The sequence below is a fragment of the Triticum dicoccoides genome, chromosome 7B (genome assembly GCF_002162155.2).
Source record: "Triticum dicoccoides isolate Atlit2015 ecotype Zavitan chromosome 7B, WEW_v2.0, whole genome shotgun sequence".
Lineage (NCBI taxonomy): Eukaryota > Viridiplantae > Streptophyta > Magnoliopsida > Poales > Poaceae > Triticum > Triticum dicoccoides.
The window spans coordinates 394,042,047-394,058,516 of record NC_041393.1 but is presented as its reverse complement, the minus strand read 5'-3'; the positions used below and the strand labels follow the sequence as shown (position 1 = coordinate 394,058,516).

The following is a 16,470-nucleotide window of genomic DNA, read 5'->3' as shown; positions in this document are numbered from 1 at the left end:
GGGTGCCCATTTGTGTCCACGCCTCGTGGCCGCTGCCGGCCATGGATCCTGCCCCGTTGCTTGGCGCACGACCTTGTAGCTGGTGGATCCGGTTGGTCGCCAGTGAGCCTCGTAATTGGTGGGGCTCGCCCGCGCGCGTACGAGGAAGGCCGTGGCGCGGCTTTGCTTCTGTCAGCGAGGAGAAGAAAGGGGCGGTGCAGCGCGGTTTTGCTTTGGCCGGCTTCAGGCGAGGTATGTCCAAGACCCGCGGGTTTGTGCTCGATTTTGGCTTGGAGTAGGTTCAGGTGAAATTCAAGGGTGTTTCATGTGCATTTTATAGATGGATTGGAGTTCGTCCTCGTCGTCTTCGTCTTCGTCCGATGATTCGAACAATGTGGTGTTGTAATAGTTATTCAAATTTGAACATTTGTTGTAACGAAAACGATTGTTGTATTGTGAATTGCTTTTCGGACCATTCATATTTATATTATGATTCCATTCAGTTTTCTTTGTTGAAGTCTCTAATTTACGAAGCTATGAAAAACTTGCGGTATCGCGAGCCCTCCGGCGCGGACATATCACGTAAACGTGTCCCGCAAACATTTGTGGGACGGTTCACGGGTCTGTTCCTTCGAAGGGTTCGCGGTACCGTAAACAAGTTTTGCTAGGGATAGAGAGTTGTTATTGCTCATTATATTGATGACCCTCCCCAATAACCCTAGATGACCCTTGCCGCCGACGCTGCCTCCCTCTCCCTTGAGCGGTCTCTGCCGTCTCCCTTGAGCGGTCTCTACCGTCACGATGTCTTTATTGGTAGTGTGCTTCCTATGCTGTCTGTGGGTTTGTTAGAGAAAACAAGAGGCAAACATTTTAAAATGATAATGGTGGTGGAGTGTGTTCTTCTGAACCATAAAAGATATACGTTTCATTTCTACAAACTATCTATTTGCTTCTTCTTTTGTACCTTGTATATTTTTCATTAGCATAAATTTATCAATGTTGCATACTGATGCCAGGGATGTTACAACAGATGATTCTAAGCAGGGCAAGGAGAAGGTGACTATAAAAAAAGAACAAGGAGAAGGTGGTCTCGAAAAAGAAGAAGCTAGAGAACACTGAGCTTTATTATCGAATTACATAACATAGAGGAAGGTGAAGAAGCAGGACTTTAAGATGTTATACTTGGTTAATTTTTGCATAAGCAACAAATATTTGAAACAGACACTGTGACCAGAATTACGACAACATCGGTGTTCATCTTGTTAAACATGAATAGACCAACGTGTGGTAATTAAATTACATATAATTTTTAAGTGTAAACGGCATGAATACTTGGATTGACTGGGAAAATCAGTCAGCTCACATGTGGTTGCTTGGCTAGCTGCGTGCGCGTGCGCTGGAGGGACCGAGCCGGCACTGCTACTCCGGCATGACGTGGTCGGACTTCCGCAAGGGCGAGTGCAAGCGCGGCGATGCATACGATTTCATCCATGGGGTCTTCGTGTTGAGTGTTGGCTCCATCCGGGGTCAAATTTCGTTTTTTTGACCCTTTTTTGCTAGTTTTCCTGGATCTGACCCTGTCTGTAATTTTTTTGAGATATGACCCTTTCTGCTACCGCCAGAACCCCGGGCGGTAGCTTTTGACATCCTATCGCCGCCCTAGCTGGCGGTAGGGGTGGTTGACGGCCGTTAACGACTGCTTGTGTGGCAAAGGAACCTACCGCCAACGTCTTCGGCGGTAGGTCTGTACACCCAACCGCCAGGGTCCCTGGCGGTAGGGTCGCTTGGAGGATAAGGTGGTGGGGCCCACGCACCACCCATCCCCCCAATCATCTTCTCCCCCGTGAGCTCAAGCCTTCTTGCCCCTTTTCTCCTCCACCAAAGCACCCATTAGATCCACCTCCATTGCTTGAGATTTGTCTGGTGGATCCGGGGCATTTGCATCACCCAAGGTACCTCTCCCACTCCCCTTTCTTTTGGTTGGTTGGAATCACCTAATTTTGTTGTAATCAACTAGTTTTGCAAACCCTAGTTATTGCTCAAGTTCTTGCATTTGTGCATTTATGTTTTGTTTAAGTATTGTGTGTCAATCATTGTTGTGAGAGGTTAGATTTTGTGTAAGGGTTAGTGATTTAGTTAGGGAAGGGTTAGGGTTAGGGTTTGGGTTAATGCTATGATTAAGGTATACAAGTTCTTTAATTGAAAGTATGCATATTGTAGATAGTTCATCCATATGAAATGGCCGGCTCATGGATGACTCAATTTGTTTTCCATTGTTTTTAGATGGATAAACTAGTGAATGTGCATTATTTGGACAAGGCGACATTTATGAATGGAAATGCCGATGAAGGGGAGGAGGCCATGGTTTTTGACACAAGCCCAAGCAATGATGATATTGTAGTGAAAGTGAGAAGCGTCTTAAATTGGATTAACCGAAGTGATGAGGTGAAGCTTATTGGGAGGTTGATGAGGACATCAATACCATTGTTACACCCACAGCCCCTACTGCTACATATACTGGACCAGTAACTAGAGCTCACGCATGCCAATTAAATTATCAGGTACTTCCATTTCTTGGTAATGATTCTAATGTTCATGAGAATATGATGCTGCCTAAATTGGATACATTTGTTTTGCTTACAAATGAATGGCCTAGCATGGATAAGAGGGAAGAACACCGGAGCAAGACCAAGCATGGAGATGATGGCATGCACAAGGGGAACAAGAACAAAGTTACAAGTGATGATTTCAGGAGTTTGAAGCCACCATAATGAGTGCATGAAGCCTTGGACGAAATATACAAGATGCCACTTCATAAATTTCGTCCAGAGGCTATTCTAAGTGTTGCGTCACCTTATTATTGGGCCAGGTCCATGTAATTTTGAAATACATAAGTATAGGCTATTTTTAGAGTCCGTATGTGTGGAGAAACAAGAGATAGGGTTGGTTTCTGACCCCTTCCCCAAGGGCCACGAAATCCCCCCCTCTTCCTCCATATATACATCCCTTAGGGCACCGTTTAGACTTTCGGTTTTGTTTAGATTAAAAGTTCGCATAGCCGCAACTTCGCGTACTTCGTTTGTGTTCAACGACCAGACAAAGTCGTCTCAGAACCCCACGTTCATTAATAAAGCTTTCCTCTTATATTCGCAATATCCAAATTGCAATTTTAGTTTCTTGCTTGTTCTTCATTTGCTCGCAGGAAAATAGAACCTCGTGGTCAGGTTGATCGTGCTCCGGCGTGGTCAATAACCCCTCGGAAGTTGGTTTAGTGATTGCTAAGGCACGACGTCTCGCATATTCGTAGTCAGATCGTCAAGGTCAACTCCCACAGAAAACGATAGCCACCATCTCATCGAAAGACGGGACACCTTTGCCTCTATCAAGTGGTATCCGATTTTCAGGTTGCTCGGTGAGATTTTACTGTTTTTCATAGTTTAGATCGAGTATGTTTCTTCATACCTATAGTCCATGAAAAAGCCAAAAACAATTAGGGTTAGTTCATCCTACCTGAACCAATCTGAGCCTTTGCATAATCTTTTCTGTATTTGTTTTGTTGAATTTGCGGTTGCATCGTCGTGTCAAGTTGCTGGTCTTAGCGTCTAGTCTTTTAGAGTTTTGAGTTCTGGTCATAAGTTGTCACGCCGCCACCGAACTATCATCATCGCCCCTGCCATCTACCACCACCGCTTATTCATCACCAATCCGTATCCATATACCACCACCAGTCCGTATCCATATACCACCACCGCTGCCATATCTTTCCATCATATATTCGCCACCAGTCCGTGCTTCACTGCCCATCATATACCATCATCACCAGTCCGAGTTCCACCAGATTTATCTACGCCACCAGTCCTAGTCCGAGTCCAATATTTGTTCCTTTATTTACGAGTTCCAGATCACGCGATACTACGAGACGTGACCAAGTCGGACTCCCCAACTTCTGTGCTACCCGCAGTAGAAAAATAGTTCCAGTTTCAAAAAAAAACTAAGTCTGGAAAATTCTGGCTAGGCAGTTTTTAGACCATTTGTAGACTTTTTTGAAAAAAAATTGTTGCAGAGCAAAAAAAAAAAGAGGAAAAAAGTGCAAACAAAAAGTGAAAAAAAAATCTGAGTGTGCTCCTCCCTTGATTATGTGCCGCGCCGTGATTTTGTTAGTGTTCTAGGCTCGCGTCTCTAGTACGGTCTAGCCTAGGACTAGCACAGTACCGTCGTTGAGCGTTTATTCAACTTTGCATCTCTGAATTGATTATTGCTGATCCTTTTTGCTACCATATTATAAGCCTTCCCAGCTCCACATGCATCTACGTCGTGCGTTTGACACCGCCTGGTCATCACTCTATCCAAGCTTTGAGAATTTTGACTACAACGGTTGCCGATCACCACCTGCTGCTGGGTAAGAACTGATAAGAATTTGAGATTCACTTGACGGGTTTGTGACACACCACCACCACTTCCTAGTAGTCTGTAGGATCATATTCTTGTGTGTTTCTATTGCTGCTAACCATGGCAAGATCACAAGCCGATGAGGCTGATTGGGAGACCATGACGAATAAACAACTACATGATAAATTTCAGCAAATGATGAGTGGACAGGTGCAAGATGTGCTAAACAGATTTGAAGAAGCCACGGAGAAGATAGATGGCATTGAGAAGACGTTTGAAACAAAGCTCGATAACAAGTTTAACGAATTGCTCACGCGTCTTCCACAACCACCGTCGGCTGCACCTATCGCACCTCTGCAACGACAACAACAACACCCCCTTCTGAATCAGTTTGGACGAGCGAAGCATGTTCCTCTTGAGGATGGCCAAACTTCTGGTGTTGCTGTACCTATTGTTGATGCTTCTTTGGCTCCTGCTACTGCTGCTGGTGGTACCCAGGAGGATGATGATTATGCGGGCGATTATGAGGATGAGGTTGATCAAAATCAGAACTACGTGCAGCCACCAGCACCACCACCAGTAGGTCGACCTCAGGTATATATTCACAACGGTAGGCCTGCACCACCACCTCGGGTACGAGATAATGACCATATTCTTAAACTGAAGTTGAATATTCCACCATTTGAGGGTAGATATGTTCCTAATATATATCTTACTTGGGAGTTAGAAACTGAACAACGTTTACATGTTTACAATATCCCGAGGAGAGACAGGTTGCTGCCGCTGTTTGTGCTTTCACTAGTTTTGCATGTGTATGGTGGTCTGAACATTGTAGATTATATCATATTCCAGCTACTTGGGCTGCTTTGAAAACTGCTATACGTACTAGTTGGGTTCCACCATATATCAACGTGAATTGCTTCAAAAATTGGAGCGTTTAAGACAAGGAAAAAATTCTGTAGAAGAATATCATCAGGAATTACAAACTGTCATGATTAGATGTGGTATTGTTGAGGAGAATGAAGCTATGCTTGCACGTTTTATGGGTGAATTAAATAGAGAGATTCAGACCATTCTAGAGTATAAGGAGTATACTAATATCACTCGTTTATTCCATCTTGCTTGTAAAGCTGAACGTGAAGTGCAGGATCGACAGACATTGGCGCGAACTAACTTTTCTGCAGGTCGACCTTCATCATGGACACCACGTACATCCTCTACTCCCACACGTCCTACTACAGCACCACTGACTTCAGCCGCCAATTCCAACCGAGATACAAGAAAACAAGCACCACCACCACCACCTGCCAGGAGTACACCTTCCGGTCCCGTACAGAGCTCTTCTTCATCCATGGCATCAACAGGGCAAACACATGATATTATTTATCATTGTTGCAAGGGTGGAGGTCATTATGCGAGAGAATGCCCATCTAAGCGTGTGATGATTGCTACCGAGGATGGTGGGTATGAGTTCACTAGTGACTATGATGAGGAGACTTTGGCTCTTATTACAAGTGAAGAACACAGTGGAGATGGTTCTGATCATGAGACGCAATACATGGCTCCTGAAGACGCTGACAGGTATGAATGTTTAGTTGCTCAACGTGTTTTGAGTGTGTAGGTCACACAAGTTGAGAAAAATCAAAGGCATAATTTGTTCCATACAAAGGGAGTTGTGAAGGAACGTTCTGTGTGCGTCATCATAGATGGAGGGAACTGCAACAACTTGGCTAGCATAGAGATGGTGGAAAAGCTATCTCTCACCACAAGACCACATCTACATCCTTACTACATCCAATGGTTCAACAACAGCGGCAAGGTTAAGGTAACACGTACTGTCGTGTGCATTTTAGTATCTCTACATATGCTGATTATGTTGATTGTGATGTGGTACCTATGCAAGCATGTTCCTTATTACTTGGTAGACCATGGCAATTTGATAAAAAGTCTGTACACCATGGTAGAAACAATCAGTATACTCTTGTTCATAAGGATAAAAATATTACTTTGCTTCCTACAACTCCTGATTCTATTTTGAAAGATGATATTAATAGAGCTAATAAAGCAAAACAGGAGAAAAATAAGAGTGAAAATCAGATTGTGGCAAAATAATTTGAGCAACAAATGAAGCCTAATAATAAACCATCTAGTGTTGCTTCTGAAATTAAATTGAAAAGTGCGTGTTTACTTGCCACCAAATCTGATATTGATGATCCAGATTTCAGCAAATCTGTTTGCTATGCTTTTGTGTGCAAAGATGCATTATTTTCTTTTGAGGATGTACCTTCCTCTTTGCCTCCTGCTGTCACTAACATTCTGCAGGAGTTCGCTGACGTCTTTCCACAAGACGTGCCACCGAGATTACCATCCATTCGAGGGACTGAGCATCCGATTGACTTAATTCCCAGTGCTTCGCTGTCACATCCCTAGTTCTGGCCTGACCTATGCTTGCTTCCATCTGTGCATCATGTTTTAATTTTTGAAACTTGAACTGAGGAATTTAGAAGCCTCAAAACCCTAAATAAAAGAAGGGCAAAAACCCTAAAATCTCATTCATTGTTCCAAAATGCTCTTCTGAGATGTTTAATATTTTTGGCAAGGGTTTTGATCCAAACCAAAAATATTGAACATTTTTAAGGATTTATTTTTGGGACTTTGAATTTAAATCATAAGCTATTTGCATTTGAATTATATTCATATAACTAGAATATAATTTCAAATACCCCTGAAATATTTTATGAGCTTTTGGAAAAGTCCATCTAGCTAAATAAAAATATTCAGAGGAGCTTTTGGCATTGTTTGAATTATTTTAAATTTAAAACAGTGGCAAAAGATTAAATAAAAATAAAACAGAACAGAAATATAAAACAGAGCAGAACTTACCTGGCCTTACCTGGCAGCCCGCTGGCCGGCCCAGCACTGTGCTGGCCCGTGCCAGCCACCTGCTTCCTCCCGCCAGAGCAGGCAGGCAGCTGCCTGTCGGCCGCGCGCGCCGCCGTGCGCCACCTCCTGCCTGGTTGCCTCCCTCCTGGATGCGCCTGGAGACGCCACGACACCCCTGGCCTCTCTCTCACTCTCCTTGGAACCCCTCGCGCTCTCCCTCGCTCCTCCCCCCTCCTCTGCTCTCTCTCCCTCACGCGCCCGAGCGGAGCCCGTCGCCGCCACTTGCTGCTGCCGCAGCCACCGCCTCCCCCTCGCTTCTCTGACCAGCCCACGAGCTCCGCCTAGAACCCAAACACCTCTCCGCCGACCCACGCAAGCCCGGAGGACCCCAAGACGACGCCGCGACCCTTCTTCCCCGTCCACGGCCGCCGGATGTCGCCGCCCGATTCGTCGTCCACAGGGCCTCCCTGAGCTCGCCGTCTTCTTCAACCGACTCCCCGTGAGCTCCTCATCTCCTCTCTTTGCTCGCCCCCTCCGTTCTCGTCCCCTAGCTAGCTGCCCGCCGAACCCGAGCTCCGGCCGCCGCTGACCTCGTCGCCGCCGTCACTGCAGCCACTGGAGCTCTCACCCGAGTACACCATCGTGCTCAGAACGTCTCCACGAGCCCGTTGCATGCCGCAGCTCGCCCTCCCGTGCCCCCTAGTGGTCGCCCGTGTCTCACCCGAGCTCCGGCGGCCGCAACCGAGCTCGCCGCCGTCGACTCCGGCTACCCCAGGCCCGGCTAGCACCACCTAACGACGCGCGCCGGCGAGGGCACTCCGACGCGCCTAGCCGCAGCTCGAATCGTGCCCTGTGGGCGATTCCCGAGCCTCCACCGCGTCTGGTCGTTGCCGGCGGCTAGACGCCGGTGGATTAGCCCCGGTTGACCAGGGATTTGACCCCCCTGGGTCACTGACGTGTGGGCCCGGCCCCTGCTAACTTTTGGTTAAGTTAATAACTAATTTTAGTTAAGCCACTGACTCACTGACATGCGGGCCCCGCCCGGCTAACCAAGTTAGTTAGGGTTAATTTTAATTAGGTTAGTTAGCCCAGACACTGACACGCAGGGCCCACAGGTCAGTTTGACCTGGACGGCGGTCGCTGACCTGCTGAGGTCAGCATGAGGTCATGCTGACGCAATAATTCCTTTCTGGAATTAAAATAAATTAGGAAATGATTTATAAATTCCAGAAAATTGTATAAACTTCTAAAAATCATAGAAATTCAACCGTAACTCCAAATTAAATAATTTATATATGAAAAATTATCAGAAAAATTCAAGGAATCCATCTGTACCATTTTCATGCATGTTAGAACAACTTATAGCTGATGTATAGCACAAATCAATTAAATGGCATTTGAATAATCACATATGGAGTTTGAATTTGAATCTTGTATTCAAACCAACTTCATTTAATCTGTTGCTAGTTGCATTAGCTCAAACACATTCATATTGCCATGTCATGAGCATGCATCATATTGTGCATTGCATTGATTGTATTTCTTCTTTGTTGCCGGTATCTGTTCCCTCCCGGTAGACGATGTTCCGACGTTGTGATCGTTGACACTGATGAAGACTCAATGTTATCTTCAGAAGTGCCAGGCAAGCAAAACACCCTTGTTCATTCCGATACAATCCTACTCTCTCGCTCCTGCTCTCTTTTACTGCATTAGGACAACAACGATTCATCTGTTACTTGCTGCGGTAGCTGAACCCCTTTATCCTCTGCATGACCTGTCATTCCACAGTAAATAGATGAAACCCACTAGCATGAGTAGGAGTTGTTTGAGCCCTGTTGTGCCTACTCATTCTTGCTTGTTTGTCATGCCTGCTACTGCTTAGAGTTGTGTCAGGTCTGATTCATCGGGAATGAATCAGAGGTGTGTGAATATGTCCTACTGTGTGTGAGCTAAGTGTGTGAACACGATTTGGTAAAGGTAGCGGTGAGAGGCCATGTAGGAGTACATGGTGGGTTGTCTCATTGCAGCCGTCCTCAGGAACTGAGTTCTGTGTTTGTGATCCATGATTCAGCTACTACCACGCATTGGGCCCGAAACCAATGGACCCTCTCGGCTTCTTGATCACCCTTGTCCTCTGTCCAGGAGTTGCAAGTAGTTTCTGGTGTTTGTAGTATGCTGGAGGCCATGGGCAGCGCTGACCGGAGGGGTGGGCTGTGATGCGGTAGGCACGTGGCACGGTGTACCGGGCGCCCGTTTGGTGTCTCGGGAACCCTGTTCACATTGTTTGGGGCTGTGAGCGAAACTCCGGCCGGATCTCCTCATGGATGGAACCCGACTAGGCGATAAACCTGGACTAGAGACTTGAGTGTTTAGGCAGGCCGTGGCCGACACCCACGTTGGGCTTCCGCTTGAAGGTTGCCGAGTACATGACGTGTAAACGGCAGTAAGTGGTGAGAGCGTGTGTGAAGAAGTACACCCCTGCAGGGTTAACATCATCTATTCGAATAGCCGTGTCCGCGGAAAAGGACTTCTGGGTTGCTTGTATCAGTTCATAGACAAGTGAAAGTGGATACTTTAAAATACGCAAGATAAGCGTGAGTGCTATGGATGGCGTTCTCGTAGGGAGACGGGAGCGGATCCATAGTGGTGTATTGATATGGTGAATATGTGGACTCGTGTGCGCCACCTCAAAAGAGTTACTTGTAGTCGTAGTTCAGGATAGCCACCGAGTCAAAGCTGGCTTGCTGCAGTTAAACCCCCACCATCCCTTTGTTGATAATGATGCATATGTAGTTAGTTCTGATGTAAGTCTTGCTGGGTACATTTGTACTCACGTTTGCCTATTTTATGTTTTTGCAGAGAGACTTCGGTCTCGCTAGTAGTACCGCGTGGACTTCGACGTTTAGCTTGTTACCTTAGCTACGATCTTGTGCCCTCGGCAGGATCTGGTAGATAGTCAGGCTTCTCAGCCTTTTTCATTTTATAGTTGTCTGTACTCAGACATGTTAAGCTTCCGCATGTTCTTTGACTTGTATGCTCTGAATGTTGGGTCATGAGACCCGTGTTTGTAATATCTCGCTCCTCGGAGCCTATTGAATAAATACTTGAGTCGTAGAGTCATGTTGTGATGCCATGTTGTATTTGCACATATCGAGCATATTGTGTGTATGTTATTGAAATGCTTGGTATGTGTGGGATCTGGCTATCTAGTTGTTTATCCTTAGTAGCCTCTCTTACCGGGAAATGTCTCCTAGTGTTTCCACTGAGCCATGGTAGCTTGCTACTGCTCCGGAACACTTAGGCTGGCCGGCATGTGTCCTTCTTCGTTCCTGTGTCTGTCCCTTCGGGGAAATGTCACGCGATGAATACCGGAGTCCTGTTAGCCCGCTACAGCCCGGTTCACCGGAGTCCTGCTAGCCCAGTGCTACAGCCTGGATTCACTCGCTGATGACCGACACGTTCGATGCTGGGTCATGGATGCCTGTCCCTATAAGTTAGTGCCACTTTGGGTTTACGACTAGCCATGTCAGCCCGGGCTCCTTATCATATGGATGCTAGCGACACTGTCATATACGTGTGCCAAAAGGCGCAAACGGTCCCGGGCAAAGGTAAGGCGACACCCGTGGGAATACCGTGCGTGAGGCCGCAAAGTGATATGAGGTGTTACATGCTAGATCGATGTGGCATTGAGTCGGGGTCCTGACAGCTTTGGTATCAGAGCTTGACTGCTTGTAGGATTACCAAGCCAAACTGGTCGAAGTTGAGTCTAGAAATTCTTTAGTTATATAAGGGAATTGATTGTGGGATGGAACGTAAGGCTCTTTTTACTCCTTATACCTCATGGCCTTCTGATCTGAGTCATCATCTTCTCTTCTACGGGGATTAAGAACTAGGCTATCTCTTCTTTCCATCAGGATCACGTGTTACTAATCCGTAGACTTATAAGATTGTTGGATTAAGCCTCAGTTCAGTTTCTACCTCTGTATGTTAATTATTGATCTCGAGACCTTGATATTGTGCTTCTGAGTGGTTATGCCACCATTTTTGTGGATGTCTCAAATCTTTTCTGAGCATTTACAGCTGTTATGCTGTCCGAGTCATCCCAGGTTTCTAAAGAGTCTGATGCATTTGCAAAATCCTTTTCCTCTGGTTTCAATGTCTTTTAGGCCAGGTTAATCACACAAATTGTTGAGTTGAGGTACTCTACTGCCTCGACCTTTATGTTGGAGTTATTATTATGACCCTATGTGTCTCAGGGGATCATCTAGTAGTCTAGCCATGTTTTGTGTCCTAGTGTGATGATTCTGGCTTTTATTCTCGAAAGCATCCCGTGATGCCACTTAGTAGTAGGTATTCTACTCCTTGGGTTTTGAACCCGAGATTCACCCTACTTACTTCATGTTGATAGTAATTGCTAGCTCCCTTAGGTTATTAGTAACCTTTGCGAAAGTCCTCGAGGTCCGTGGTATATCGTTCTTCCAAATACCATGAACCATTCTTGGCAGGAGTTCTTCTGAACCAAAAGATGACAACAAGAGTGCTCTCGATGAGTTCTCCATGCTATATTGTGACTCTGCCAGTTCAACCTTTCTGCATGGGTTATCCGGAAGAATTATGTTGACCTTGGTTCGACATACTAATCTATGCATCCACAACTCAGAAAGTTATATGTTCCTTTGAGTTGTCCCTCTTTAGTTGTCTACTGACCTTCGTCTATCAATTGATAGTCAAGAGTATGCGTGCGTTCGTTTATTGATGCCTATTACTCTTGTGGTCCGTCAAGCCATTCTGTCCTGAATGACTTGGAGAAACAAACTCCAGTACCTCTTCCATATCTAGGATTGGGTCAAAGCAGTTGTATTCCGCAGATCAAATGCCAATCCAGCTTTTGGTTCTGTTCTACCTTGGAGTATTACCCCCTTTATGTCAGAATTGTCATGAGAACTGCACCAACTCTCATGAATTTTGACGTAGTGATACTTCTCACCATCATTAGTCATTCCTCGGTCCTCGTGTTGATGCAACCGGAATACCGACAAATGAATTGTGATGTGTGAAATCAACACTCCTAGCAATGCTATTGCTTGGTAGTTAAAGGACAAAACTTTCATTCTTAGCGTGTTGGTTATGGAATCATCATTCTAAGACCGATTGTGCTACCTAGTCCTTGTTCTCGGTGCACTCTTCGATCGATGAGTTAGGATTATTTCAAATCTTCGCTCTATTGATCATATCGTCTTGCCTCAAAAAGCAAGATTGTTCTCGAGCTTAGTAACATATCGGTGGTTCGTGATTTTTCGAATATCTTCTCGAAGGTATCACCAGGTTGTCACCTGACTGTTATGTTGAGCTCGTGATCAAGTTGGTTTATCCTGTAAACCACCCTTTCTCCAAGAATCCGTGTTGGATACCCCTGAGCTAGTTGGTTAAACTAGACAACAACTTGGAGAGTTGGAAGATAAAAGCTTGCCTGACTTAGTTCGTTCCAAAGGGATATTCTTGTGTAGTGTGTGTTGAAGAAAGATGATATCTTCATCGATTGGTCCCTGTGATCAGTTGCTGGACCTATTGTCTTATCAATCCTTTGATTTGAGTGTGGGCTATCGTCAAATCAAATTAGTACCAACGATATTCGTAATGTTGTCTTACTCGTGGTTGATCCCTCGAGCATACATCATTATATCTTTTGGGTCTGACCAATGCTATCACTTGTTCACTTAACTATGGAATTCCTTTTAAAAGGAAACCCAGATGAATTGTTGTTGAGCCCATTGACAACATCCTTATCTCCTCCATGATCTTGTTGGACAACAAGTTAGTGTTGGAAACTTTTGAAGCATTTTCTTCATGCTAGCTCATGAAGTATTTGTTCGGATGTAAGAAATGACTTCCTCTAGTTCATGTGCATTGGATGCAAGTTGCCGCCGTGGACTCGAGAAAGTCAATGTTGTTTCCTTTGGAATCATCCCAAATCAGTCATGCATACGTGCGAAGTATTCTATGGTCTGGAGACTTGCAACCTTCATTCCATATGTGTCCCGAGCACACCAAGCCACTGATTGATTTGTTCAAGGAGAAGAAGTTCCCTCATAAGAGCTAATCATATGACTTATGCAAGGACTTCGTTATCCACGGTGATGGTTCCCAACCAGAACTCGGTAGTGTTTTATTGTAAGACTACCACGTGGTCATGCTTGTCTAGGACATCGTGTTCACACGTGTGTAGCAGTACCAACTCATGTCTTAGAGCTTGCTATCGTAGTTCATTTCCCGAGAATCTCGCAACGTCATCTCGTCGATTTGTGTTGCAAACTTTCATTTTTCTTCCTAGACTCGACGAGTCTGGAATATCCTGACACCAACCAGATCCGAATCTCAGGCAGATATGATGGTTGGAACATTTCCCAAGAACTATAATATTGGCCCCTCGATAACCGGCAAGGTGGATGTCGTGGCCAACACACCCAGCCGGAAGACCCATTATTGTAGTATCTTGATTGAGGAAGTTGGCCACCTCCCCATAAGGATTTCGCAGGATTACCTCCGTAGTTACTCCTTATGGATTCTTGTGCTCCCGAAGTCCGACCTTTTACTTGATGTTCTAGATATCAAACCATAATTATCTATGGATTACGCTAGCACATCAAGGAGAACATTAGAAGCGGAGTGCTAAATGTCTCTCGGTCGATCATCCAGATTTTGTCTCCTTGGCCTCGCCAAGGGTGAAATCTGAGAAAGTGTTATCTTCCTTTGCATGTGCATCATCCATCATCATTCATCATGGTAGCAAGTTGTGTTGCCAGGATCCTTGACACGGATATTGGTAAAATCTTGATGATTATGGAAATGCTCAAGTTCTTGAGAGCACGCACAAGCGCTAGGTGTTATCATCGACACTAACTGGGATTGCTCTCAGTTCCCTCAATTATGCTATAACTTTCAAACAGTGAATTCACTCCCTATTGTTGGGTTCTTCCCCAGTTACCAGAATCATTCCCAGCATTTGCATTTTGTTCCCAGCTTGCACCGCCAATGTGCCATTCTACCACGGGTCTCTTCCATTTCCGGTGGTAAGCAAATTCATCCATTACATTGTCTTCAACAAGGTAATCCACATCATCCAAGTCCGAGTATGCCATTCTACCGACCCCCTCCAAACGATCGCTCGAGAATTGCCTTAGGCTGGTTTAAAGAGTTTCAATGATCTCTGAATCAAAGGTAATTCTTTTTGCCACTTAAGGGGATATATCCACGAGTCTCCATCCCTAAGATGCCTCGTTGTGGTATCATGGCAACTCAACTCCTCGCTACGTGACAATCGTTTACCACCTTTTTAAGTGTGGAATTGTTGTCTACCTAGTGAACCCTCGTCATCTGTTCCACTCCATCTCTCTAGAGGTGTGCTTCGTCTCTTAGCTCGAGAGATGTTGCTATGTCTCAATCCGAGAGTTAATCCTGAGTTGTTCGACCTTCGAGAAGATTGATCCTTCTAGAGTTCCCTTCTCCTCTCGTTGCCATGTTGGTTGGAGTTCTCGGAGCAAGACATCAAGATAATGATGGTGATCGAATCAATGTTCTTATGAAGGGCAACCTGGATCGTGAAGATTGTGTTAGGTTGTGTTCCCCCTTCGTCTTACCCTACACTTGAATCTCGGGTCGAGATTCTTGTTTAGTGGGGGTGAGTTGTCACATCCCTAGTTCTGGCCTGACCTATGCTTGCTTCCATCTGTGCATCATGTTTTAATTTTTGAAACTTGAACTGAGGAATTTAGAAGCCTCAAAACCCTAAATAAAAGAAGGGCAAAAACCCTAAAATCTCATTCATTGTTCCAAAATGCTCTTTTGAGATGTTTAATATTTTTGGCAAGGGTTTTGATCCAAACCAAAAATATTGAACATTTTTAAGGATTTATTTTTGGGACTTTGGATTTAAATCATTAGCTATTTGCATTTGAATTATATTCATATAACTAGAATATAATTTCAAATACCCCTGAAATATTTTATGAGCTTTTGGAAAAGTCCATCTAGCTAAATAAAAATATTCAGAGGAGCTTTTGGCATTGTTTGAATTATTTTAAATTCAAAACAGTGGCAAAAGATTAAATAAAAATAAAACAGAACAGAAATATAAAACAGAGCACAACTTACCTGGCCTTACCTGGCAGCCCGCTGGCCGGCCCAGCACTATGCTGGCCCGTGCCAGCCACCTGCTTCCTCCCGCCAGAGCAGGCAGGCAGCTGCCTGTCGGCCGCGCGCGCCGCCGTGCGCCACCTCCTGCCTGGTTGCCTCCCTCCTCAATGCGCCTGGAGACGCCACGACACCCCTGGCCTCTCTCTCACTCTCCCTGGAACCCCTCGCGCTCTCCCTCGCTCCTCCCCCCTCCTCTGCTCTCTCTCCCTCACGCGCCCGAGCGGAGCCCGTCGCCGCCACTTGCTGCTGCCGCGGCCATCGCCTGCCCCCTTGCTTCTCTGACCAGCCCACGAGCTCCGCCTAGAACCCGAGCACCTCTCCGCCGACCCACGCAAGGCCGGAGGACCCCAAGACGACGCCGTGACCCTTCTTCCCCGTCCACGGCCGCCGGATGTCGCCGCCCGATTCGTCGTCCATAGGGCCTCCCTGAGCTCGCCGTCTTCTTCAACCGACTCCCCGTGAGCTCCTCATCTCCTCTCTTTGCTCGCCCCCTTCGTTCTCGTCCCCTAGCTAGCTGCTCGCCGAACCCGAGCTCCGGCCGCCGCTGACCTCGTCGCCGCCGTCACTGCAGCCACTGGAGCTCTCACCCGAGTACATCATCATGCTCAGAACGTCTCCACGAGCCCGTTGCATGCCGCAGCTCGCCCTCCCGTGCCCCCTAGTGGTCGCCCGTGTCTCACCCGAGCTCCGACGGCCGCAACCGAGCAAGCCGTCGTTGACTCCGGCTACCCCAGGCCCGGCTAGCACCACCTAACGATGCGCGCCGGCGAGGGCACTCCGACGCGCCTAGCCGCAGCTCGAATCGTGCCCTATGGGCGATTCCCGAGCCTCCGCCGCGTCTGGTCGTTGCCGGCGGCTAGACGCCGGTGGATTAGCCCCGGTTGACCAGGGATTTGACCCCCCTGGGTCACTAACGTGTGGGCCCGGCCCCTGCTAACTTTTGGTTAAGTTAATAACTAATTTTAGTTAAGCCACTGACTCACTGACATGCGGGCCCCGCCCGGCTAACCAAGTTAGTTAGGGTTA

At 46.3% G+C, this 16,470-nt stretch overlaps 1 protein-coding gene across 3 annotated transcripts in view; it reads left to right on the top strand.

Moving 5' to 3' along the window:
- The window catches only part of LOC119341555, a 6,128-nt gene extending 4,850 nt beyond the window's left edge, over positions 1 to 1,278 (top strand). For 2 of the 3 annotated variants that reach the window (XM_037613428.1, XM_037613427.1), the window contains exon 6: positions 1,010 to 1,278. In XM_037613428.1, coding sequence (XP_037469325.1) covers positions 1,010 to 1,098 — 89 coding nt within the window. In that variant the 3' untranslated portion in view covers positions 1,099 to 1,278. Of the gene's footprint in view, positions 1 to 995 lie in introns of all 3 variants that reach the window. The other variant, XM_037613429.1, reaches the window with a different exon arrangement.
- Positions 1,279 to 16,470: the final 15,192 nt, after the last annotated feature.